This window comes from Aptenodytes patagonicus, chromosome 1, assembly GCF_965638725.1.
Source record: "Aptenodytes patagonicus chromosome 1, bAptPat1.pri.cur, whole genome shotgun sequence".
NCBI lineage: Eukaryota > Metazoa > Chordata > Aves > Sphenisciformes > Spheniscidae > Aptenodytes > Aptenodytes patagonicus.
The window spans coordinates 89,302,727-89,330,511 of record NC_134949.1 but is presented as its reverse complement, the minus strand read 5'-3'; the positions used below and the strand labels follow the sequence as shown (position 1 = coordinate 89,330,511).

Below are 27,785 nucleotides of genomic sequence, written 5' to 3'. Positions count from 1 at the left end.
TTTTACACTACTATAGTTTCACTGGCTTGCAGGGTCTAATATCAGCTATGAAATTATCACTCTTAATCATATTGAGAGTTTTGACACTGGCTTTAGAGCCAGAATTGCACATGATGTTCTTGGGTGCTGGTTACTCAGACATATATATTTAAAGTCATTCTTTAAATAGTATGTAAAACATTTGTAATATTAAAATATAAATCTGAAATTATAGAAGTTTTTTGTTATCTCATGTAAGTCAGAAAGTAATTAAGAAGTAGTATGGAAGAGTACTTAGTTTTCAATTGCTATTTAACCTTTCACAAAACTGAGAAAGAAAAAGCAAGTTTCTCATCATAATATTAGTTCATCACCATTTCAAGTTACTCTGTTTAATCTAAGAAATAGTGAATGACCTAAATAGCTGTCAGTATAATTATTTTAATTGAATGTACATTACTGATAACTTTCTCTATGTTAATCCTAGTTCATATATCAGGTTTTCTATTTCTGCATAAATTAAATGCATATTTTTAATTCTTTAAATTTAAACAGTCATGCTTGGATTACACTGAGGAATTTGACATTCTATCAGCTCCACAAAGCCCTTTCCTCTAGAACTGAAAATGATAATGATTTTAATGCATAATGCTTAAATGAGAAGTTTTTGTGTGGTACTAGAGAATTATACAATGCAGCAATATAATTATTTATCTCCATAGAATAAAAGTCTGTAAATTTACTTTCCAAAAAATCATATTTTTCTCTCAATTAATAGTGGCTTTGAGATTACTTGTATTTTTTTTTTCAAACGCTTTTGTGAATTACTGTATCTGCAGACTGAAATCCAGTGACTTTTGATTTACACCTGAGCAGAAATTCTCCTGAAAATTCATCTATCTGATTGTGAAATGTACATTTTTAGCCATATGTGCTGTTTCAAAACATCTATATAGATTTTTTTCTTGAACTCATCAAACAGCTTCACCATTCATCAGTGGGAGATAAAGGGCAATTTTTTATAAACTTGAGAGCAAGCGAAGTAAAGGGGATTAGAATTAAAGTTGAGGGGCAGCCTTAAATACAACTTTTAGTGTTACAAAGTTTTTTATGTTTATACACATACACACTTCCTCCTGTAAAAGCACTTCTAACCTGAAGATTATAGCACCTGCCTCAGAACTCCCATGAGAAATACTTTACAAACAGAAAATTGAGATACAGGTAATTCCCAAAGGAGAATATTCAAATGTGGCAAAATGCACCTTGCTTTAGTAAGGCATTGATTTTTACGATGACCTTAATCTTAAGGTTCTTCTTAAAGATAATGAGTTTACTTACTGTCTACACGTTTTACCTCCCTAAAGTAAACCATGAGTGTATGTATCCCGCACTTTATAGTGCACTCCACAATGAAGTGGGGAGGGAGAGAAGCCTCAACAATCAGGTGAGGAAGGAGCGGACATGGCAGGCAAGCAAAGGGCCTGGGGTGATGTGAACATAAGGGACATCACAATCAACAAAACAGGGATGAAGTGGGGGCACACCAAGCATATGCATGTAAATAAGGAAATGCCTACGGCATGGCATTATGGGGAATCAGCACGGCTGGGTGCCTCTCTGAAATGTCTGTATGCTACTGCATGCAGCACAGGTAACAAACAGGAGGAATTAGAAGTCTGCATGCACTCACAAGGCTATGACCTCATTGAGATCAGAGAGAAGTGGTAGGATAGCTCACATGACCGGAGCGCTGTGACGGATGGATACAGGCTCTTTAGGAAGGGCAGGCCAGGAAGGCAAAGAGCGGAAGTTGCCCTGTATGTAAGAAAGCAGCTGGAAAGCATGGAGCTCTGCCTGGGGATTGGTGCCGAGCCAACTGAGAACTTATAGGTTAGGATTAGTGGGCAGACCAACATGGATGACATTGCGGGTGTCTGCTATAGACCAGCTGATCAGGAAGAAGAGGTAGATGTGGCCTTCTTCAGACAACTGGAAGAAGCCTCACATTCATAATTCCTGGTCCTCATGGGGGACTTAAGCCACCCTGCCCACCACTGGAAAGCAGCTCTGCAGAGAAGGACCTACGAGTCCTGGTGGACACCAAATTGAACATGAACCAACAGTGCGGTCTTGCGGCAAAGATGACCAGCGGAATCCTGGGCTGGATGAGGAGGAGTGTTGTCAGCAGGTCCAAGGAGGCAGGGAGGTGAACCTTCCCCTCTACTCAGCACTAGTGAAACCACATGTGGAATACTGTGTCTGGTTCTGGGTTCCCTGATACATCGAAAGACATGGGCTTAAAGAAGCAAGTCCAGAAAAGGGACACAAAGATGATTAAGGGCTTTGAGGATCTTTCATATGAGGAGAGGCTGAGAGCTGGGACTGTTTTGCCTTGAGAAGCTTTGAAGCACCACCATGTGATAGACACGTGTCTGGGGTTCTGTTTGAAAAATTAGCTGGGATTTGTGGAATACCCGAATCTTAACCTAAAGCAGCAGCATTTTAAAATATTAATATAAATTATTTTCCAAGCTGGTGGCAGAACCAGAAAACAGAACACAGGACTTCCGACTTCAGCCTTGTTTTGAATAGCATAAGTCAACAGTAACACTGCTAGATTTTCGAAAAAAATGAGAGAGACTCAAACCATCCATTCAGCATTTCTGTTGCAGAAAACACCCCATTATTTGCTAGCAAACCACTGAACCATTACCCAAGACCTGGTGAAATCAGGAACAGCCTTTCCAAAAACAGACTTAAGTTGGCTCTTAAAATAATTAACTTCCTGTCCTACTAATACTATTACCTGTACTCTTCTAGTCTGCTCTGCCACTTGGACACTGGTGTTACTCCTTCTGGGCTAAATGATCAGGGAAGAAAAAGAAAATGAGAAAACTAGCATGATGTTTTATAAGCACAAAAATATTTAGAAGATAACTCTGGAAAGAGAATGCTTTTTATGAGAGTATTTTATAGTAACATCTCAGGTCACTCCTGACTTGGACTTGTATGGTTTGCAGCAAAATTGTTTGCTCGTATCTGCATTTTTATTATATTACTCAATCAAGAAACCCACAAAATCCTTTTCAAACAAACTTTAAAGTATCTTTGAGATAAGGAAAGAAGAGGCACAGAGGGACAAAACAATCATAGGAAAAGCTAGTAAAACATTGTGATACAGATCTAGAGATCTAGGTCCCGGTCCTTAATGACAGTAAAGTATATTGCCTTGCCTGTGTGCTTGGTTCCATCCTTTGCGTTATTTACATTTGTATCAGTTCTCACTGGTCTGTCCTACCTGAATCTCTGCCGTTGCTCCTCTCTTTGGGTGGTGATTGTCTTCTCTGTGTGACACTGGTGATGAGAAGCCACTGCCTGTTCATATAGCTCAGTTATGTGAGCTGCAAGATAAAGAGTATTATTGAATGTGCACGTTCTGCTAAGCACTGCTAAGTGTTATGAATAAAAAACATAAAAGGATATATTTTTAATGCATCTTTCTGTCACTCGATGAAAACCTAACAGTTTCTTTATTACTGGGAGGGAAGAGGCAGAAAGAACTTCATTCCAAAATCAAGTTCAGAACATTAACAGATAGGAAATTAATTCAATTCAATGTAGAAAGAACCAGAAGCAGATTAAGTTTGTACCCCTACCCTGTATTTCCTGAAATATCTTTATGTTCTTTCAAGATACAAATCAAATGCCTGTGAACAGGAAAAGTTGCTGACATTCAGCCACTTTCTGACTGGGGAGCAACATTGCAGGTCTCTATCTCCAGCTGAAGAAAATAATGTGGGCTTTCAGGGACCTTTACTACTTTCAGCTTACTTAAGTTGTGCTTAACTGTGGCTCTGAAGCAGCCATAATCAACATTCTCATGGAAGGAACTACTAGTTCAATATGTATAATGGAGAAAAGCCAATCTTTCCATATTTAAGACTGTGACCAGCTTTGGGGCTTTACTAAAGAGTTTCCCTGTCCTCTAAGATCTTCTATAAAAATGTGTTGCTTACTTCATGCCTCACACCTAAACTATGAGTCCAAAGAAATTTCCTTGTTGAAAATAATTTCCATGGGAAAATTTAGGAGATCTGAGTATTTAAGAGAGATGATCCTATTTGATTATGACAACATCTCTTAGTGTTTTGGGAATTATGTAATTGCAAACTTCAAAATTAGTTTTTTGTTTTGTTTTGTTGTGGGTTTGTCAGCTTTTTCACCATAAAACATCCTTTTATTTTCCTTCTTTTTCTATTTTTGCCTATCTTAAAGAGCTGCTTTTTCACACTATGTTCTTCATTAATAATGGTATGTTACAAGTACACCTCCATTTTAATTATGTTTTTAAATCAGGAAACTGTGTAGCATGCATTTGTTCCAGCAGTTTCCATTCACTTTGCGCAGTATGCTTTTTTTAACAAGCAGAAATACTCTTGACAAGGCAGGAAGGGCAGAAAAATAACACCTTAAAGGCTAGCATCACTATGGATTGAATACTATGGATTTTTTCTATGGAAAAGTCTTATGGATTTTAAAAGAAATAAACATTTTAATTTTTATTTGTGCCTATTGAAAACATTACTAAATGTTAACAAGTATCTTATGAAAACTTCAACAGAAATACACAAGGGAAAACTAATACCCAATAAAAAAAATTGTTCCATCTTTCCCTCAGGCAAGGTTAATGCAACCAAAACACATGATCGTTTGAGATCAGATTTTCAAGTGTAATAAATGACCAGGACTTATCCAGTTGCTTTGAAAAACTTGTCTGAAAAGTTGATACTTTTATAAAAGTAACCAAGCACTGTCAGAGTTCTTATGCTTAAGAAAACTCAATACATGTGGAAATGTGAGTCAAAATGCCAAATACACATGCCTAAACACAGGAACTGTTTTTTAGAGGTACTGAATCATTGATGCTAACAAGTTCTAATCACCTGTGAAAATCACACAGAAGCACGTACCTAGCACATAGATGAATTCACCTTTATGTTCCTTCTTTAAAAATAATACTACAGTACTTAAAAACTTACTATGATATTTTACAATTTTAAAAGATATATATTCAATTTTTATTACCTCTATCACTGAGATTTTCAGTTGACTTCTCCCAGTTAGGGAAGGACTGCAATGAAGAAGGAGTAACTGTGACCATGTGAGAAACAGACCTCACAACAACAGCAATCCTGTTCAAAGGATTTCTACACTAAACAAGTGTTATCTTGTTACCTGAGAATGCAACTACAAGAATGGAAGTATTTCAGTGTGTTAGAAAACATAAGCTGGTGAAAAAGGACTTGAAGTACAATTTCCCTGGTCTAAACAGGTGTTTCCTTCTTGATGACCTACTTCACAGATGGCTTCGTATTTTATATGGTTGCTGTTTATTAAATCAACTAAGCCAGTTCATATTCAAACTCAAATCCTTCTGCAAAGGGTTTGAACCAGATCTAAAACTCATGGTCACAACAAGAAGTCAAACAGGAAATATGTTCAGGAATTTGTAGGCTTCATTACTGGGGAGCTCTCTTGTGGTTGGTTTACAGTAAAGTGTTTGAGGGGTAAGAGACTCTAAACTAAGCTGTTTCCTTTATTCTTACGCTGTCCCTGAAGCAGTTAACTGGAAACCAGAGTTCCTGTGATCAGGCAGTCCAGGTTCTAACAGAGCTGGGAAACAGTGGAGACTTGGGAGGAGTGTGACACCAATTCCTGGGTCGCAGCAGGTCCACATTGAGGCTCTACTGCTCAGAAAAATAGTTGTCCAATGTGAAATCTGTACTTAGAAATGTGCTTATGGTAGCTGGTACAACCAACAATAGTCACTAGACAAGTCCATTGGAACTGAATAGCATGTGAGACTCAGCACCTGGATCTCATCAAAACAAATAAATGTCTCCCTAGAGGATAGAGGCAGATGGAGTTACTGATAGATCACTTCTCTGTGTTCCTCTTTCCAGAAAGGTTGTGAGTTCCTTCCTGGTTTTTTGCTAGATATTTCTTTACTCTCTTTTAAAAACTTGTATGTCATTTGAAAGTACTAAGCAAGAATATATACAGAAGCTTGTAATATAAAAAAATAGGCTTTAGTTGCAGCAAATGAAAATGCTAACTTGGCTAAAAGTTTCAGAGACAAATTCTAGAATTACATGGGTTTTTTTTAAGCTTGTAAGGAAAAATAATAGATCTATCCAGAAAGCTAGGAAAAGGAAATTAACAGCATTTAAAGCTGGAAAGATCTCATGCCTAATGTTTTTGCATGTTGAGACAAAGTTTAAAAGGTAGACTCTAACACTAAGATGATGTTTGTTTGCTAGAATACACTCAATTTGAAAGGTGGATAGATCATCTGGTAGTGAATATTCAAACTAACATGGCTAGATCTTATTTTTCAAATGTCAGATTTTTTAATTCAGTATGTTTGAATTCACTATATGCTTGTTATTTGATTAAATGGAAATAAAAGTATTTCTTAAATGAGACTAAAAAAAGAAAATAGTGTTTAATAACTACTAAAAATCTAGCATATGAATCCACATCATGCAAGGTACCAAATGAAGGGAAGCTGTAGGAAACAAATAATTTAAATAACTGAAATAGAGCAAACTGATCACTCTTTACATAAGATGTAAACAGTGTTTCTCTCATTCATCCTAATACATCCCACCCACTTTTGCTGCTTGAACTTCTCCAATGTTTTTTACCACTCATCTCCCACTAACCTCACTGTTTCCTGACTGCTACCCCAAGTCCCTCTTTCCCTATTTTCCCACCTTTCCCATTCCCTATTCCCCTCCCTTTTCTTTTCACACTCTAATTAGCTGTGCAAATTAGGAGAGCACATTTTCCAAAAATATAAATGCTACTCAGCAGTAATAACAATATGCCTCCAGATTTTTTTTGGATTATCCCAAAAGCAGGGTTTAAACTCTCACTATGGAGGTGGCTGTGGTTGAAACACAAGTCTCTCAGCTGCAATGACAACAGACTGGAAACGTTCTCATCCTAATGTTGGGGGATAGACACATTTCAGTATTTTTGGCCTGTGTGTTTGGGAATGCATTATTCCGTAGAGCCAAACTCTTGAACTGTTTTGAGCATTGCTTCCCCAAAATGGCAGTAGTGCCATTCAGTAGCCCAGCTGAATGCTGAGTGTGGCTCTGCTTTACCATTAAACTACAGCAGAGCTGGCACTGTGCTATCCTAACATTTGCTATTTTATTAACGGATAATGCTGTGTTTTAAGGCTGACACTTCCAATGCAATACAATGGTTTTGTTGGAAAAAGTAGTTAAAACCTGTATTTTTCTCACTGTAACCAGTTCAAGCAGACGTGCAGCATTCTCCTTTTCCTCTTCTGTTCTTGGTTCTTTTACATTCATCTGTTCCAGCTCATTTTCCTGCTTTAAAATGTTGTCTATATATTCCTGGTGGAACAATGAAAAAGAACAAGAAAGATGCAGATGTTTTCTGTGCAGAGGTGGACTTAAGGGGCACATATATAGAGAAAAGTGTTTGTAGAAGTAACGGATGTATATGCTTCTTCTCAATGTCACAAAGACCCCTCTGTAAATTTGTGTGAACGGGTTACATAGATATCTAAAGGTTTGCACGGAGAAACAGTTTTTAAAAAAAAAAACCAACAGGTCAAAGAAAGGAGTACTTGCTGAGAAGGTAGCAGGTGAAAGCTTACCAAGGACTAATCAACTCTGAAGACTAGCAAGACTATTGAATCTGCAAGAACTAATATATTAAGGACATCAAGAATCTGCTGAATCTCTACCAGGCCACTAGCACACATTAGCATCCACAATGAACTGTGTGACGGACCACACCAACAGCTATCCAGATGCCCCTGGTGTGTCAACGTGAGCCCCTGCTTCTGAGTAGGCAGGTAGGTTTGGCCTCCGAACTGTTGCACCAGCCAGGCAAGTACGAGTGACCATGCAAGTGTGTGAGTAAACTATGTGAGTGAATAAAGGAATGTGATGAGTAAATAGCTGCTATTAATAATAATCAATTATATTATTAAGATCAGCTTAATGAATAAAAGGTGTTCTAGCAAACATTGTGATCTGTATCTCCCTCCTGTTTGATGTCCTATTAGGGAAAAGGAAATTTACAATATCATAATTGAAAAATTAAGTTCAGAAAAAAATCTGAAGCTCTGTTTTTAGACAGATGTTTACTTTGCCAGAATCACACTAAGTGCTACAGAAAAGAACACTTTTCTTTTCCCACACTTCTTTATGCTTTAGAAGATCAGTTAGATAGAAAAAAGGGTCCTTACAGAAGGTTGTCCTAACACACCACTCTGCTAGAAAGCTACATGCAGTGCCGAGCTATATGAATAGACAAGGTTTGCAGAAGGAATCTGTTTCCAGTTCCAGTTCTTTTTCATTCCTTTACACCTCTTAAATCTTAAAGGAGATGGAGAAACGAAGAATACCTTTTTCTTTAGATCTTGATTTAGTTCTGACAAAATGAATATTTGGCTAAAGATTTAAGACACCTCTTTCTGGAAAAATCCATTAATTAAATATTGATATATGAGCAATGAGGATATTTCCATTGCACATTAACGCAATTATTACAAATGTTTTCTCAGTGCCAATAGCTGCAATTCTTCCTTCCCAATGTAACAAACAGTGTTCTTTTTTCTCTAAAAGCCAACAACAGATCTGGTCAATGGAGAGACTTACCTTGGGATTTTGGTGTGGAACTTTTTTTTATAGTGTTGCCTTTGAAATATCAGTATGCAAATTAAAGAATAATTTTTATATATTTATAGACTGTAAAAGGGTAAAATTTAATTCTGATACACTGGCATGTCCCAAACATGCCAGGGCTGAACAGCTGTCAATGTTTTTCTGTGGCAAGCAGTTTTAGTTTTTAACTCTAAAATATCTTCTAAGAGCATCTTCACAATGTGAATTAAATAAATCAATGTTTTATACCAAAACTGAGAACTACAAAGCTGCTGACAAGGATCAACTGCAGAACTTTCAGATTGCATCTCAGAACACTTGCACATGAGGTGTAGCTTGCACCTTGTTATGAACCAGTCACTCATGAAGGATGGATACACGCTTTGTCAGCATAGCTATTTGCTAGACATGGATAGAGTGACAGAACTCAGACTTGAACCTGGAAATGTTCTGTACTGATTTATGAAAACAAATACATAACCACAACTAGAGTGTGTCTCAAGTTGTCACCAAGTTAACTGTAGAATTATGGTGGGTTAGAAATTCTTGTACAACTTTATAGATTTAAGTTTTTAAGGCTTTGTGAAGGAAAACAAACCCTAAGCAAAGTAAAAGCAAAGTAACAGATACCAATATTGACAGAAAGGAAACTATTTGTTAGTGTACTCTCTGTGATGTGTATGGGACTGGATCCCATGTATTTGCACAGAAAACTAGGTTCCACAAGAGATGAGTGAAAACAGTTGAGCTGCTTCAGAAATACACTTTTCTTAGAGTACCTGTCTACTTATGAAACACTGATTGTTCTTCAAAAGTAGCAGAATTTTTGTCTCAGGCATATACTGCAAATTCATGTCACCCAATTTGTCTGTTCTCTATTGCTCACTGGAAGAATGAATAAATGTGATTATACTACCTTAAGGGAAAGCTGCAGCTTTTCTCTTAGTTCATCACTGAGTGGCTCATACTGGAATAGCTGACGGATTTGCAGTTTATTAGGACATTTTCGCACAGGTACTGGCAAGCACGTCTGCTCGTTGGATCCAATGCAGAGACCCCTCCAAATACGTGTTCTGACTGAGGGACCTGTGATCTTCCTCTGAACATAGAGAAGAACAAGCAAAAAGAGCAAGAGGCTACTTATATTACTGACTAAATGCAGATATCAGCAATGTGTGTCTCAGCTGAAAAGCACATGCTCTCCTTATAGCATCGTATATCTAGACAATAAAGTCAGTAGATTCTTGGACACAATTTATCTATTCTAAAACTTTTTCATCTGGCAAGATGAACTGCCCTTAAAATTGCTGTATCACCTTACTGAGAGTAGAAGCTGCCCAAGGTGACTACATTTTCCCTGACACAGCCTGCCCCTTGCTTTGCCTGCCTAATAAACCGGACTTAACAATGTCACATTGTTTAGAGCTCCCTTTGCCCCTCCGTTACAAACATCTATTGCTTAAGCAGCAAAAGACAGTTTTGAAACAATTATACCTCAAGAGGAGAAAATGTGTCCCGGGTCCTTGACTGAAGATTTGGAGGAACGATACTCTCTGGTTCTTTCTTCATTACCCAGGGGGAGGCTTCAGCCAAAGGGCGCAGGATAGTAATACTTAAAACACCTGGTTCAAAGACACATTTTGCTAAGAATCAGTTCAAATCCAAAAATTATGGACAAGTGTCTCAAACCTCCAGAAAAATATACTTACCTAAGTATAAAAAACCTTATTATCAAGTGGTAAAACTCCATGTGAAAATGCGATACTCGTGGCTACAGATAATATCGGATCACTGAGGTGATTATAGAGTAGTTGGACAAGTTCAGATTACTCAGACCATGTTTAACAGCAGACTGCCTACGCTACTTGCTTTGAGTCTTGGGTAACAGCTCAGTTGTATAGCGTGTGGAGTATCCCGAACAAGGAAGAGCAGACCATTGACCCATCTTTACTGAATACTAATCTCAGAAGTACATCATATTCAGAACATGCATAATTCTCCACTGTATTTTATACTTCACAATCTGGTCACTGGATGGATTCCATTAGAGATTAATTATTTCCTCTTTTTATTGTTCTGATTAATTTTAATGTTCTTCAAAGTATTTTTTCCAACCCAACCCAAAAATCTACTTAATCTATTATTATCTACCCCCATAGGTGGCCTTCAAAATGGATATGACCACTGAGGTACTTTGTCACAATGATACAAAATTATAGAGCCTTGGTGTCAAGGCAAATAGAGCCAGTATTGAGAAAGGCAGAGTATGAAGTCTGGAAAAGCAGACGTGCCACTATTACAAATGATTGCTGGTTGTGAGCAGGTTTTCTTGACTGGGATTTTCACTGGGTATGTATCTTCTCCATCTTCCTGATCTTTCCACCTTCCTTATCTTTTTGTCTCCCTCAGTGCCCTTTCTCTTTTCCTTTTCCTATGGCAAAATTATTTCATTCAGTTTATACAATGGGGAACTGGTCATTATTGTGAATAGAAGCAGCATTTAAAAATGTGCAAAACCTGATAAAAGTAGTAGGTGGGAAAACTGTTCCCCATGCTTATGATATAAATCTTTGAGAAGTATGTCTTAGTACTTTACGGCTTGAAGCAAACTATCCTTATCATCCCCCCATATCCAGGGGAACCATACGTTCCTGTCTTTTTAAAGATGCATTTATTTTCTTAGGATCTACCTGTTACACCACAGTGTATTTTATAGAAACACAGTATCCCCAACTAACTTTACAATCATAACCAATCATTTCAAGATGTAACTTCTTGTATTGCTATTACAAGGTTGGTGGTGCCATGTACTTCTGGCATCCCCTATTTCAGTCATATTTTTCCAGCTTCTTAATAACATATATTTATCCTTTCCAACAGCTAGCCTAAGGGTCAACATCAGAGTATCGTTGTCTTCATTGATAAATAGAGCTATACGATTAATGAAGACTGTGATACATTCAATGTTTTTCGATGGTAAATACACTGAGAATCTATGCATTTGGTAATCGCTTTCCTTCACGTGTCTGAGAGCGGATAAAGATATGCCAGTTGTTTGTTCACTTATCCCTTCACAGTGTCATTCAGTTAATTCTCTGCTTCCCAGAGTTTTCCACAAGCTGCTCCTTCCCCATGCTTCACTGCCAGAAGTGTGGGCGCCTCTCTACATGGGGAAAAACATTTTCAAATTTCCTGTCCAAATAAGAGTTTTGAAACTTCTGACTCCACCTTTGTAATTATTTCTGTTATTAGTTTGTCAGAAAAGAAATAAAATTTTCCTACCTGGATGTTCTTGTACAGGATCCTGCAAGACAGCAGCAGCAGGATCACTACAGGCTTCGGCAAGATATTTGTGTACATCCCTGCTCCGCAGGAGCTCAGTTCCAGAACCATCCGCGTAGATAATGAAGAACCTACACAGCCAGCCACACACATTGGATTGTATTGGGCATAGGAGGCAAGGTGTTGGCAGCAGGAGTCTGCAGGGCGGACTCTGTGAGGAGAGGCCAAGGGCTGCCCTGTGCTGGACACAGATGGTCCCAGCCAGCTCCAAAAGACCCACTGCAGGACACAGCTGAGCCCCTCAGCCAAGATGGTTGCGCCTCAGGGAAAGTGTGTGTAAAAAAGGGCAAAATGCCATACAGGCAGTAACAAGTGAGGGAAAAAGTACAAGAAACAGTCCTGCAGACACCTAGGTCGGAGGAGGAGGGGGAACAGGTGCTCCTGGTGCCAGAGCAGAGATTCTCCTGCAGCCTTTGGGGAGGACCATGGTGGAGAAGATATCCACACTGCAGCCTGTGGAGGAGACCATGGTGGAGCAGGTATTCCCCTGCAGCCTGTGGACAGGACCACGCCAGTGCAGGCGGATATTTCCTGAGGAACTGCAGCCTGTGGAGAGCTCATGCTGCAGCAGGTTTAACCAAAAGGACTGCAGCCCATGGGAAGGACCCATGATAGAGCGGTGGAAAAGTGTGAGGAGGAAGGAGCAGCAGAGAGGAGCTGTTATGGACATATCGCAACCTCCCATTCCCTGCGCTGCTGGGGTGGGGAGGAAGTAGAGGGGTCAGGAACAAGGCAGGGATGTTGAGCCTGAGAAAAAGAGGGGATGGGGGAAGGTGTTTTAGTTTTCATCTTTGTTTCTCACCATCCAACTCTATTTTAATCGGCAATAAATTAAATTAATTTTCCCCAAGTTGAGTCTGTTTTGCCTGTGACGGTAATTGGTGAGTGATCTCCCTGTCTTTATCTTGACCCACGACCTTTTGCATCTTATTTTCCCGCCTTGTCCTGTTGAGGAGGGGGAGTGAGAGAGTGGCTGGGTGGGCATTTGGCAGCTGGCTGAGGTCAACCCACCACACTGATCAAATCCGATGGCTTTCAAATTGCATTCTTTTCCAGATGACAAAAATGAAAAAGTACTGCAATGACATGACAAGAAAATGGAACTCCAAGATGATGACATCAAATGTGCAAATACAGAGTACTGAACAAAGGAAGCGCAAGTCTACAAACCTTGTACAAATAGTGAAGAAAGAAAGTGTAAACCTATGAATCCAGTGCAGTTTACCTGGGGACATGCTCATCATAAGTGATAGGTTTGTTAACCTCTGGGAGTGCTGATGCTGAACTTCTGTCTTCCTTGTTATCAGAACCAATGCTAGGAACACACACAGATGTGCTGCCATCAGCCATGACCTATAATAGAAATTATATAAAATGACTTGAGTTACGTGATACATTTAAAACAGTGACTTGCTGCTGAACTGTAATATGACCTAGGCCAGTGAAAGAGACAGAAAAAACATATTTCAGGTTGAGCAATCTGGAATTCACAGGAAAAAGAAATGAAGAAGAAAACTGCCGAAAGAGTGAAAAAAGCAAACCAAACATTTCTAGAAAGACATGCCATATCATAAATGCTAATATCACATGCTGATATTTAATAAATGCTCAAGGATTGTTGGTTGTGAAATGGGGCCCTCCATGCATACATTCCATCTTCAACATATATATCTGCAGGCATCAATAGGCAACTTCACACAAAAATACTCACCTGCTGGTCAAAGCCAGGTAACTGTATACTCAGACAGGTACTGATGTACCTCTGTGAGATATATATGTATCTATGTATATACACCTATACACACAGATACACACAAATATATACATATATATTTCTATACGCTAATATGTTAGTTAATAATTACATAGTACATACATATATACTCATATATAGGAGTATATATAAATATAAATATGTATATATATGTGTATATACATATAGGTGTGTGTATGTACATAGGTATATAGGTGAATGTATAAATATATACACATCTATATATACACATTTATATACATGTTGACATATGAAGAGATATAAATGATATATATATGCATTATATATATTTATCTGTCTACCTATATATACCTGGTGTATATATGTATGTATAAATATATACACACCTATATACATTGATATATGAAGAGATATAGATAGATATAGATACAGATTATATATTTATATCTATCTACCTATGTATACACCTATAGATATATATAGGTATATATGTATAGAGGGGTTCCTTTTTAGGCATTTATTCACTTTAAAAATATGGTCTCAGATAATCTTATGATAATACTGAGTGAATTTCTACAGTATTTTCTTCTTGTGATTATTAATTTACGTGCCATTAACATATGCACACAAGGTATAATAATGCGTCTAATTCTTAGTGTAGTCAGTTGAAGGACAGATGCCTTTGGAAGATACAGTTTAAACCAGAGTGATTCAAAGGGCAGTCCATGAACTGAATCCGACACACCCAGCCCATGCCCATTTTGCTGTAGTCTTAGGTGTGACTAGGACAGAGGAAGAACCAATCCTATTACACCTGTACCTGGTTGCCATCCCTACCAACCATTAATCTCACCTTTCTTACTACCTGCCTCCCCATAACCCCTGCGATCAGTGCTCCCACAATACCTTCAACTGCCCCACAGCCTCCTCAACCTCCTTCCTTTGTTCCCTAAGTATCAGCTGAGAAAAACCAGGATGTGCTGATGCTGATGCCAAGCAACTTCTGTGCTGCTTTGAATTACACTGACTTTGTAGGAACTTGACATCTTTGAAATTTCTACCCCTCTGTTGATTAGCCCAAAATTTGTTAGGGAGAGATTGACAGATAGCATAGATTTACATAAGCCCTGTTTCTTCAGCCTAGGAAACCAGTTTAAAAACTGTATTATAATGCATATGTCCAGTGGAACCTCAGTGCTGTTTCACAGGAATCTGTGAAAATGGTAATGATTACAATTGCAACAATATAAAGTATACTCTCTAAGGATGTCACATTTAGAATCTTTAATTAGAACCTTTAATTAGAAAACAGTATGTAGGTCACAGACACTTAGATGATGTTTCCTGAACTCAAAATTAAGTACTAACCTAGCTCAAAAATATCTCTTAGGTGTGAAAGGATCACAGCACAATCAGTATGACTTTAAAGACTCAATCATTCCTTTTACAACAATATTTGCCTTACCAGGCAGATTAGAGTGTTTCTATGGACCTTCTGAAAAGCCAATATCCTCTCTAATTTTTAATGCTCATTTGCAGAGATGATTTTTTGCTATAAGACAAGTCACGCTAATTAAGGTAACTTTACAGGTGAGGTAAACTGTAGACCATGTGTTTTATTTCAATCTCTCTAAAAAGTGGGAAATAACAAAAAATGGAAACCCATCACATCCTCAAGAACATTTCAGAGACCTGATTCAGGAGCTGTTCCTTCTGCCTAGCTAGGCTACTTTAAGAATAAGTACTACAAGGCTACAAGCTGACTTTGAGAGATGTTTATAAGATAAAATTACTTAAAATGCAGAAATTTGTTTCCTTCCATGTATTTTACCTTGAAAAGATTTCCTTCAGGATCCATCATCTCACAAATAGTGCTGGACGTGTGTTTCATAATGTATCTCCCTGCTTGTTTCTCTTCTTTCTTGCTGATGAAATTGTAAACTTCATGGGTATAAACTGCTGAGCAATCTTCATCAATGAAAAGAGAGCCTGTCTTGATGGGTAAAACCTATTACAGTAAGAAGGGAAGAGGTTCAGCCCTGAAAGATGAAATCTTCAGTTTAGAGGTACCATGAAAATGAAGAACAGATGCAAATCAAGAGGAGAGCTCTCAGACCTTTACTACTGAATCATCCAGTTTTGAGGGACTAGAGGGAGAGAAAGAAGGAAGATGAGGTCCAGGAGCTAGGCTGATGTTAGCCTCCGTAATATTTTCTTTAGCTTCAGGAAATTTAAGCTTGTGATTTAAATATACTATACAGTTGTGAGGAAATACCACAGAATATCTCAAGTTGGAAGGGATCCATAAGGATCATCGAGTCCCACTCCCTGCTCTTCACAGGACTACCTAAAACTAAACCATATAACTAAGAGCATCGTCCAGACGCTCCTTGAACTCCCCTGGGCAGCCTGTTCCAGTGATGGACCACCCTCTCAGTGAAAAATCTTTTCCGAATGTCCAGCCTGAACTTCCCCTGACACAGCTTCATTCCATTTCCTTGTGTCTGATCACCGGTCACCAGAGAGAGGAGATCAGCATGTCCCCCTCCACTGCCCACCTTGAGGAAGTTGTAGACTGCGATGAGGTCACCCCCCAGCCTTCTCTTCTCCAAGCTGAACCAACCAAGTCACCTCAGCTGCTCCTTGTAAGTCTTGCCCTCAAGACCTTTCACCATCTTGATCGCCCTCCTCTGGACACACTCCAATAGTTTGATGTCCTTCTTATATTGAGGTGCCCAAAACTGCACATGGTACTTGAGGTGGGGCCGCACCAGTGCAGCGTAGAGTGGGACAATCACCTCCCCTCAACCAGCTAGCTATGCTGTGCTTGATGCACCCCAGGACATGGTTGGCCCTTTTTGCCACCAGGGCACACTGTTGACTCATATTCAACTTGCCATCCACCCAAATCCCCACATCTCTTTCTGCAGGGCTGCTCTCCAACCTCTTGTCCCCCAATTTGTATGTATAACCAGGATTACCCTGTCCCAGGTGGAGAATCTGGCACTTGCTCTTGTTAAATTTCATACAGTTGGTGATTGCCCAGCTCTCTAGTCTATTCATATCTCTCTGTAAGGCCTCTCTACCCTCAAGGGAGTCCACAGCTCCTCCTCGTTTAGTATCATCGTCAAACTTACTTAATGTACATTCAATTCCTGCGTCCAGATCATTTATAAAAACATTAAAGAGCACTGGCCCTAAAATTGACCCTGGGCAACCCCAATGGTGGCTGGCCACCAGTCTGCTGTAACGCCATTTACTATAACCCTTTGAGCCTGACCCATCAGCCAATTGCTCACCCAACATATTATGGACTTGTCTAGCTGTGTGCTGGACATTTTGTCCAGAAGTATACTGCGAGAGACAGTATTGAAAGCTTTGCTAAAACTAAAAAAACCCACATATACTGGCTTCCCTTCGTCAACTAGATGGGTGACATTGTCATAAAAGGAAATTAAGTTAGTTAAGCAGGACTTTCTCCTCATGAACCCGTGCTGACTATGACCAATGACTGTATTGTCTCTCAAGTATTTTTCAATAATTCCCAGAATAACCTTCTCCATAATTTTACCAGGCACTGAAATGAGACTGACATGCCTGTAATTACCAGGGTCTTCCTTCTTACCCTTTTTGAAAACTGGGACAACATTTTCCAGCTTCCAGTCGACTGGGACCTCTAATATCTAAATAATGGCAGAATATAAAAGAGATGGAATCATAGGATTTGTGAAGGCTATAGAGGAGTCAAGGTGAGAGATACTGATGGCAGGGAACTTGGAACACAAAGGTACATTTCACTGTCACAAACTAAAAATAATTCCCACCTGATATGTTCCCTGTGGCTTTGCTATAATAGATGTCCCATCTCCAAAGATGGTACAACAGGTACCGTCCTCACAATTTGTTATAACAGTAGCAAACTCAGGATTCTCTATTTGCATACATTTCACCTTCCTTGTGATGGCTTCCGAGAGTTCATCTAAGAATTAATACAGAACAACTAGACAGGAGCACATGAACAATGGAAAAGTCTTAGGATTCAATTTGCTTTTTCTCTCATAAGGCTGGACCTTTATCTCCTTAGTAAAAGACCCTCAGACTTCATAACATCCTTTATCACATAATTTTATGTTAGGTAAACAATACGCAACCTTCACATTTTTGAACTGTGCACTGAATATAGGAAAGTCCAACAGTAAAAAATGTCTGTAACCATCTGTAACTCAGGAGAGTAACTCTCTAATTTATCAAGTACGGTACTAACTGTAATGATCTGGATATTTGTAACATACAAGTTGGACCACTGAAATTTTTTATGCCTGTGATACAAGCTCTAAGATGTGAAGAAATTCCTTTTCAGCAGCAGGAGTCAGGGAAAACAAATCAAACTGGTATGTTAATCTGGCCATTGCCTTCCCATTGAATAGACGGACCAGTTCAAGGTCATTGTTTTGATTTTTAAAATCCCACAGGGAGGTGTTCCACAACCAGAACTTTCTACTACGTTTGAACACAACAGTCCTGACACCCACACAGTAAATATACACTTCATGTTAATTAGAATTTTTTTATTAATTAAGATTAATTCATTTAATCTAATTTAATTCTAATTAATCTAATTTCATTTAATCTAATTAAATTAATTCATTTAATTTATTAATTAAGATTAATTAAAATTAATTCAGAACTTATCCAGCAACTGAACTAAGCATACAGAATATACTGCCAGCCAGAAGAAGCACAGATGACCGTTAGCCCCACTTGTTTCAGGCGAATGTAGTTTCACTTCTACTAGGTGTGGCATTTTCCACAGCCACATTCAATCAAATTTTGAATACCTCCAAGGCTGGTGAGTCCATGGCCTCTCTGGGGAATATGAGGATGCCCTGGTCCTTATCCATCTATTCAGTTAAGACTCAAATGAGCTTGCTTGTTGTATCAGGGTACGTGGAGCGCGGGCAATGAACATATTAGAACTCAGGCACTGTGGTCTCATGGTGAAGGTGGGTCATGTAAGTATATACATGGACAGAAGGAAATTTTCTTGTTTGCTACAATGTAATTTTTGCACTGAATACTGATGAAAAAAAGACCAAGCAGACAAACTAAACCTAGACTGTGCTAGTGGATTTGTTATCCAGGCTATTGGTATGAGCCTTCTTTAGTGCATTTTGACAATTATCTGCTTCACAAGATACAGCAGAGATAAGTGCTCCCCTTTTGATTTTACCTGTTTCCTCACTATTGTCTGGTACAAAAAGTTCTTTACAGTTTTGATAAAAAGTCATGATCCTAGTACCATCAGCATGATCTACTACTCTGCTCCCATCCAGCTTCTCAACAATTATCACTTCATCGTCTCGTACAGTCATAACCTGAAAGAATGAAGGAATACTCATTTATATTAGCTCTGTGATACTTGTAACAGCAACAACAGTAAAACAAGGCATTGCGTACTGAAACTCCGATGAAACTAGACTACTGCAACTTTTTCTACTTCAAAGACCAAGGACTCGCGTTTTCTTCAAAATCTAAAGCTTTTGTATTAGTAACAGTGCAATAACACAACCTGTAGGATATATGTTCAAAGAGCAAATCCTACAACTTATATGATGGCAGCCCTGTCTCTCAGCTTAGTACACAGTGCTGTAACAACACAAAAATAGTAATACCGTTCCATCAGCTGGGTCAGTTGCCTGATAGATTAAGAGTGGCTTCAGATCCATCCTCTTTGCTCCCTCAGTGCCCACTCGAATGCCTGATGGAGTTGTTGTTATCCAGGTTCCTGCCTGGCTCTCCTTAGGTTGCTCAGAATTAACCAGACCCTGCACAGTATTTTCAAATAACTCATCCTTGTTTGGGTGTGATATACTGTTTCTCTCACTGCCTTTTCCTGCAGAAACAAAAATTTCTGTATCAGACTTGGTATTCTTTAAGGCAAAATACAAAATCAATAAAGTGAAGAGTTTCTGTGAGTATTGTTTTTGATAGAACTGAAAGAAGAACTATTTATCAGGCTGGAGGAAAATTACAAGTGCTGTTACCCAAAGGTGTGCCCTTGAACTAATCTTATTTAATGTGTTCATTAGCATGACCAGCAGGTCGAGGGAGGTGATTCTGCCCCTCTACTCTGCTCTGGTGAGACCCCACCTGGAATACTGTGTCCAGCTCTGGGGCCCTCAGCATAAGAAAGACACAGACCTGTTGGAGCAGGTCCAGAGGAGGGCCATGAAAATGATCAGGGGGATGGAACACCTCTCCTGTGAAGAAAGGCTGAAAGAGTTGGGTTGTTCAGCCTAGAGAAGAGAAGGCTTCAGGGAGACCTTATTGCAGCCTATCAGTGCTTAAAGGGGGCTTACAAAAAAGATGGCGGCAAGCTTTTTAGCAGGGCCTGTTGCGACAGGACAAGGGGGAATGGCTTCAAACTAAAGGGGGCTAGATTTAGACTAGATAGAAGGAAGAAATTTTTTACGGTGAGGGTGGTGAAGCACTGGAACAGGTTGCCCAGAGAGGTGGTGGATGCCCCATCCCTGGAAACATTCAAGGTCAGGCTGGACGGGGCTCTGAGCAACCTGATTTAGTTGAAGATGTCCCTGCTCATGGCAGGGGGGTTGGACTAGATGACCTTTAGAGGTCCCTTCCAACCCAAACTATTCTATGACTCTATGATTCTATTAATGACACAGAAAAAGTAAACAGCATGCTAATGACATCTGATTATGACATGGCTTTGGAAGGCTATCAATGCAGAAGAAAATCTGAATGGATTACAGAAAAAAAAAGCATCCAAAACTGCCCCATGAACTTGAAGATTAAAGTAATAGGAATTTGATACAGCCTATTAAAATGAAATTTAATGCAAAAAGGAATAAAAATAATTTACGCTTCAGACAAGTTTGCAACAGTAGAAGAAAAGAAAGACCTGGAGGTATCATCCATACAGAATGACTACAAGTTATCAGTGTGAAAATATGGTGACAAGAAATGCAAACACAAGCCTATGGTGCATCAGAATAAAAGCAATGAAGATTCCATTGTGAAAGGTAATGTAGAGATCTTATTAAGAATGTGATAGAGAACTCTGGTCTCCCATATTCAAGAAAAGGAACTTAGACTAAGTGTATGCAAAAGACAACAGCATAGTCCAGAGAGGAATCTAAAACGCTTATAGCATATACATCCTAGGAAAAAAAAAATATTAAACTTTTCACTATAAATTTGTCAAGACTAAGCAGTGGAGAGGAAAGGTGGGGGGAAAAAGTGATGATAAATAAAGGATAAGGAATAAAGGATATACACTGGCCACAGATACTGAGACTGAAAATTAGAAGATGGTTTGTCAGGGAAGTTCTCAAACATCCTTCCAGTTATCCGAAGGAATATCCTAAGAACAAGGACTGGACTTGATGACTTGAAAGTCTCCTTTTTGAGAGACTTTTCTCTTTGGCAGCAATTTTTATTCACATACTTCCAATAAATTATACGTTAATATTATGACAGATCATAGTTATTCTTTGCACTAAGTAGCACTGACGGTGATCTCAGACTACACTCTGAGTTATGAAGTAAACTTTTACTTGGTTCTTTCTGAGCCAAACAAAATGATGTAAGAATGGTTATATTGGGACAGATCACAAGTCCATACAACCAATTAATAATGACCAATAGTAGGTGCCTTGGAATACATACAATGAGAAAGAAAAATATAGTAAGTTCTCTGCGAGAGAAGCATTTCTCAATACCAAGACTAAAAACTGTGTAACACATAAATAAGGATTTGACACTATTGTAGTTACAAGGATTTCTTTTAAAATACTTTGTGTTGAATCACTCTGCTACCAATGTAGTTCTTACACACCCTTTTACTTATTAGAGTCCTAGCATGTTAGAAGAAAAAGAAATCTGGAGTAGGAGAGAAATTATTTGATATGAAGGTAACAAATTAGCATTGTGCAGCAGCTGAGTACAGATAAAATTGCATTTTCACACTGGCAGAATTTTCAGACTAAAGAAATATGCCCTTTATTAAGTATCATCAGCCCTGCTAACTTTAAATCTGTCCAAAACACTGGAAATGTTACCTTTCTTAGTGCTGGTCTCAGGTGAAGGCTCCAATTCTGGTAACGGTTGCATGTTATCTGGAATTGTAGGTGCTGGTAAGACAGGGCCAGAATCGGGACTCCTACTCACTGTGCCGTCAGCAAACAGAATCTACAGCAATCAAGGACATACTAGAGGTTAAAATCACTTCAAACACCAATACAAAGTCTCAAAAGAATGAGTCGCAAATGCAATAGTCTCTAGAATATTGTGGGTGATGGAGGGGAAAAAAGTAAAAGACTCTCAGAATGAATACAAGAAATAAAGAAGCTATCTCAAAAAGAAAGGACTTCTAATTGCTGCAGTTCACGTATGTAATTAATGGGGACTCTAGTAACAAATAGGCATTATAAAAGTAAACAGTAAAGATTATTCTTTGACTATTTAAGTCAAAGGTTGATGACTTTTTTTTTGTAGCAGCTGTAACGCATCTGTATCACCATATTGATCTGTATTCAGGTATTCCACATATTTAGGATTGCTGTTAACTTTTTAGCCATCAAGACAGCTAACAAAAAGAAGTCATAGTTATTTATCTTATTATAGCTGGTTTCTGAGATCTATTGTCCATTACACTCAACTCTTCATTTGCATGTTCCCTGTGTAGCAGGGAACAATTGTCCCTGAATTCATTTACAAACACAGTACAGATGTTCTAGGGAGAACACGGTACAATGTGGAAAACAAATGGACAACATACAAAAACATCTCAAGAGTTACAGTTAGTGTAAGGTAATTCACTATTTCTTCTTTTTTGAATGCTTATCTATATGCAATACATTCTTGATGAGTCACAAACTTTAAGTTAATATAAAGAAGGACGCACTCATAAACTGCTTATACAAAGACTATGGTACAATTATGCTAGGCAGATAAGATCTATATTCTTCTGTCAGGAGACAGTATGTTGAGAATATATAGACATACAGCAGCTAGCTTTTTGCATACTTCTGAAATGGATATGTTTCTCAGAAATCCTGGCTAAAAGGTTTAAGAGCTAATGTAATGAATCAATGAATGTAAAGTACTTGTACTAGGAGTTGTGGTCTACTTAGAAAAAAAACTTGAGGAAGTAAGGAATTATTTTGACAGTTTCTGAGTCAAAACAGATGACTCCTCTTTTCATTTGTTTGCTAACTACACATAGAGTCTTAGACTTCAAAAAGACAGTTGCTTGTAGATTGATTACAGTATCTGCAAAAATGGTATCTAGCCTATAGCACCTAAAAGGTACCAGAATTCTGGGCAACCTAAATACATGTAAACAAAGAAGGTACTTAGGAATATAAAGTCTTTTTGATGAAAATTTAGGATACCTAAAGGTGTCTGCAAGGAATGAAAAACAGTTCAGGTCTTTGCTGGATCGCACATGACTGTTTAGATGAATGAAAAAATATATGGATGCTTTTGTGTTGCCAAAAATACCCAAAGCCCAACTAATCCACACTTCAGATGTTTAAGTCCAGGAATGTAGTACTCAAAACCATATTCAGCTATTTCCTAATCCCGAAATTGCCTAAAATCTTCACATGCCTAAAATTTTCATCATTAAAGCTCCCTACACGCCTTCAGCTCTAATTCTGAACAAAGCCAAGAGCATTTTAGTCTTGACATGGCTGTGTAACTCAGTCGTTACTTAACTCCTTCATCTACAAACTGGACATTTCACTATCTCAGTTGACAAGCACAAATTCAAGGGTAATCACACATGCAGGCTGCTTTCAATGAATTCTACTAAACATACCTGGGTAGATCCATCCATCATGTACTTTATGACAGTTCCTTGACTGGTGATGACTCTTGACACCTCTTGTTCTGTTTGCCTTGCCACAGATGCATATAGATGAGAGTTCTTTACCTTTTGGGGATAACTCTGCCTAACCAGAATTTCCAGAGTAGGCTGCTTGGCCTGTTCTCTTTTGGTGTCTTCGTGCTTTATGTCACCTTCCGTAACCTCATGTTCCTTCTCTCCACTTTTCATAACCTCTTCCTCCTTTGCTTCGTTTGCTTCAGTCTCACCTTTCTCAACCTGCTCTGCCTTAGCTTCATCTCCTTTGGCCTCACTTTTCTTTACCACCTCTTTCTCAGCTTCAGCTGTAGTAGCTTCACCTTTCAAATCTGAAAACAAATTCTGAATTACTTAATACTGTGCAGCACACATTCAAGCAGTGCTAAACACCCAGCATGATGGTGTCTACAGAAGGTATGCAACTTTACATGAGTAAGACTAACCCTCCTTGGCTTCCTCTGTAATCCACAGAGTAAGGGACAGACTCTGTTTTTCAGAGAACAATTCAAAGCAGTCATCTACTCAGAAACTCTGCATCCTCCTGTGGAAGTGTATGTCTTTCCAAATGAAAACAAGGGAAATTTGAAGATGGATTTATTACAGATTCTGAACTTTTGGAAGACTGACATCAGGTGAGAGGAATTTCCTAATTGCCCATAAAGGTGAAAAAAGTTATAGAATCATAGAGTCATAGAATAGTTTGGGTTGGAAGGGACCTCTAAAGGTCATCTAGTCCAACCCCCCTGCCATGAGCAGGGACATCTTCAACTAAATCAGGTTGCTCAGAGCCCCGTCCAGCCTGACCTTGAATGTTTCCAGGGATGGGGCATCCACCACCTCTCTGGGCAACCTGTTCCAGTGCTTCCCCACCCTCACCGTAAAAAATTTCTTCCTCATATCTAGTCTAAATCTACCCCCCTTTAGTTTGAAGCCATTCCCCCTTGTCCTGTCGCAACAGGCCCTGCTAAAAAGCTTGCCGCCATCTTTTTTGTAAGCCCCCTTTAAGCACTGATAGGCTGCAATAAGGTCTCCCTGAAGCCTTCTCTTCTCTAGGCTGAACAACCCAACTCTTTCAGCCTTTCTTCATAGGAGAGGTGTTCCATCCCCCTGATCATTTTCGTGGCCCTCCTCTGGACCTGCTCCAACAGGTCTGTGTCTTTCTTATGCTGAGGGCCCCAGAGCTGGACACAGTTACCGAGTTTCACCAAGTCTGAGTTTGTATAGAAACTGAATTTAGATATTTTGTCTACTTGAACAAATAAGGGTTTTAGATTAAATTATGGCAGTGTGTTGAGCGTGCTAGTGAGTATAATTGTGGTAGTTGTGTCAAGAGACTACATGTATGCATCCGTGATTGCTCTGTTCACCTCAACTATTCAGCATTTCAACTCATGCTCCTTGCCAAAAAACTATGTATGTTTGAAAACCCTCTGCACCCTCTTTACTTCATACCAGATTGATCAGAGCACATTTACCCTAAACCGGCAAAATGTGCCAAGCTGGCTGCATCCGCAGGGGCATTACTAGCAAAGACAGAGATGTGATCATCCCACTCTACTCAGTGCTTGTCAGGCTGCACTTGGAGTACTGTGTCCAATTCTGGTCCCCACAATTCAAGAAAGATGGGGACAAACTGGAGAGGGTCCAAAGGAGGGCCACAGAGGTGATCAAAGGGCTGGAGAATCTGTCTATGAGGAGAGCCTGAAGGAGTTAGGTCTCTTCTCCCTGGAGAAGGCTCAGGGGGCACCTCATCACAGTGTTCCAGTACTTAAAGGGCAGCTACAAAGAGGACAGAGGCTGTCTCTTCACAAGAGGCCACATGGAGAAGACAAGGGACAATGGGTACAAGTTGCACCAGCAGAGGTTTCATCTCAATATAAGAAAATTTTTTTTCAGTGAGAACAATCACTCACTGGAACAACCTGCCCAGGGACGTGGTAGAGACCCCATTGTTGTAGGTTTTCAAGATGCGATTGGACAGGGTGCTAGATAATCTCATCTAGGCTCACTTTTCCACAAAAGATTGGACCAGATGATCTTCTGAGGTCCCTTCCAACCTGGGCTGTTCTATGATTTTGATATTAAAAGGAAAGAGATGTCCGAGAAGAAAAATGAGGGAAGCTTTTACTAGCAATTGAGGTCTATGTGGCTGGGGAAAAAAAAAAAAAATCAAGACATTCCCCTCTCACATTATTATAAATTTGTGCTGGATCCTTGTGTACCATACTACATTTATTAATGCTATTTAATACAAATTTCTTATTTTTTATTAATTTATATACACTGGACTTACCACTTAGCTGGTTTCTAAGAGGCATGTTGTTTCATCAGTTGCCAGGAAGACAAATGATTCTGCTGGGTTTTATGCAACAGCTCATGCACAGGATGTGTTGGAATTACTGCTGGCATGTACTTGGTGTGTGTGATAAATCTGGTTTATTCCTGGATATGGGCACCTCTGCAGTTGTGCTGATCTATTTTCACATACTCAATAGTTCCAGTACAGCCTGGGCTGGACAGATTTGTTGCACATAGGTTTTAAATGACATCTGTAGGTAGCTGTTTTTAAAACTGACCAGATGACAACAGCAAAATTCACATTTGTCTGCTTCAAAACGTAATGGTGTGACTACAAAAATCCAAGATTTACTACAGTTTACAGTATGCAAAGATGAACCTCGTGCTGGTTTTCAAAAACACTAGGAAATGGAATCACTGCAGAAAGATGTCACGCACGGAAACTTACAAGTACCTATATAGCCTATGGGTCTTCAAAAGGAAATTCAACGATAAGAGCAGAAAGGCTAATGACCAACTTCTCTGTATGTACTGGATGGCATAAACCAAAGGTCTTATGTGAAGTAATTCCTGCTTGAATCTGATCATATCTTTTAGAAAAGCAGCAAAACCTGACTGTAAAATATCCAGTAGCAGCGAGTCCATCACAGCCTGGGTTAGTTTTGTTAATCATTCTTACCATTAAAAAATGAGTATAACTTAAATCTAGTATAAAGTACTACTTTTCAGTTTCAAGCCCCTGAAATTTGTAATACCTCTGTATGCTGTGTTTACAAACTCTCTGTTTACAAGCTAACACCAAAATTCTGTTTCCTTTGTACTTCCAGACTGGCACCAGTGACTCCTTTGACCTTTTCTTTGGTAATTAAATTGAGTCCTCTGGTGCCATAAGCTCACTATAGGATACATCTTCAATGCTTTAATCATTATTGTCACTCTTCCCTGAATCTTTCAAAATAGGAACATCTTGTCTTGTGGACTTAAGAACAGTACATACAATTCCAAAGGAGGTGCAGATGTAGTAACATAACAATCTTCCTGTTATCACTCAAGATTTCTTGAGATATATGCATTTATGAATTGGATTTGCTCATTTTTCTTTAGTATTCCAATATACATGCATATTCAACTGATTATCCAACATGACTCCCAAGTGCTTTTTAGGGTTGCTGCTTCCCCGCCCCCAAGCTGTTACGTCCAACAACTTGCAATTCTAGATTTTACATTTGTTTGAATTAAAACACATTATTTATGTTGCAAATACTATTAAATAGACATTATGACAGACTTAGCAATCTGAGATGTTAAAAAATTCATATTGTTACATCTAAACCCATCAAGGCAGAAATAATTTTCTTCTGTAATTTTATCTTCTTTTAAATTTCCTTACTTTGCATTGGCTCAGAAAACTAACCTCCAAAACTTTCACCAAGAAAAGTTAATACTAGTCCATTGGGACAGGAGACGTTCAAACTTGGGAAAGCAAGAGCATTTGACATCACTTGTGTTTGGGAAGCTGATTCTTCCATTTCCATCTACAGAATGAAATATGAGTTAGTTTTATTCTACATTTTTAAAAGAATGAAGAAAAAGTTAGACTACAGATTTCAGTTGTAACAAAACATTTAAAAAATAGTGCTTTCTATCACTCATTTTTAACATTTGAGAGTTTATGGATTCTGAAGTGGAAACATTAGCTTTTTTTCTTTGATTATGCTATCTTCTTTCATTCCTCTTTATTAACCCTTGAAGAACAACTCTTCCTAACTTTATTCATTGCTATCTTGTGCACAGTGTCAAGATGAGATCCCAATAAATGGGTAGTGTG

At 38.8% G+C, this 27,785-nt stretch overlaps 1 protein-coding gene across 1 annotated transcript in view; it reads right to left on the bottom strand.

The window, feature by feature from the left end:
* Window positions 1-27,785, bottom strand: part of SPAG17 (sperm associated antigen 17) — a 124,019-nt gene that overhangs the window by 19,189 nt on the left and 77,045 nt on the right. The window contains exons 25-39 of the mRNA XM_076348037.1: window positions 27,372-27,492; window positions 23,615-23,988; window positions 21,852-21,981; window positions 19,443-19,663; window positions 19,001-19,145; window positions 17,595-17,749; window positions 15,602-15,778; window positions 13,261-13,388; window positions 11,976-12,106; window positions 10,188-10,315; window positions 9,610-9,792; window positions 7,299-7,412; window positions 5,068-5,113; window positions 3,281-3,383; window positions 2,789-2,842 (exon numbers count right to left, since the gene is read on the bottom strand). Of these exons, the coding sequence (XP_076204152.1) occupies window positions 2,789-2,842; window positions 3,281-3,383; window positions 5,068-5,113; window positions 7,299-7,412; window positions 9,610-9,792; window positions 10,188-10,315; window positions 11,976-12,106; window positions 13,261-13,388; window positions 15,602-15,778; window positions 17,595-17,749; window positions 19,001-19,145; window positions 19,443-19,663; window positions 21,852-21,981; window positions 23,615-23,988; window positions 27,372-27,492 (2,210 nt within the window). The remainder of the gene's footprint in view (window positions 1-2,788; window positions 2,843-3,280; window positions 3,384-5,067; window positions 5,114-7,298; window positions 7,413-9,609; window positions 9,793-10,187; window positions 10,316-11,975; window positions 12,107-13,260; window positions 13,389-15,601; window positions 15,779-17,594; window positions 17,750-19,000; window positions 19,146-19,442; window positions 19,664-21,851; window positions 21,982-23,614; window positions 23,989-27,371; window positions 27,493-27,785) is intronic.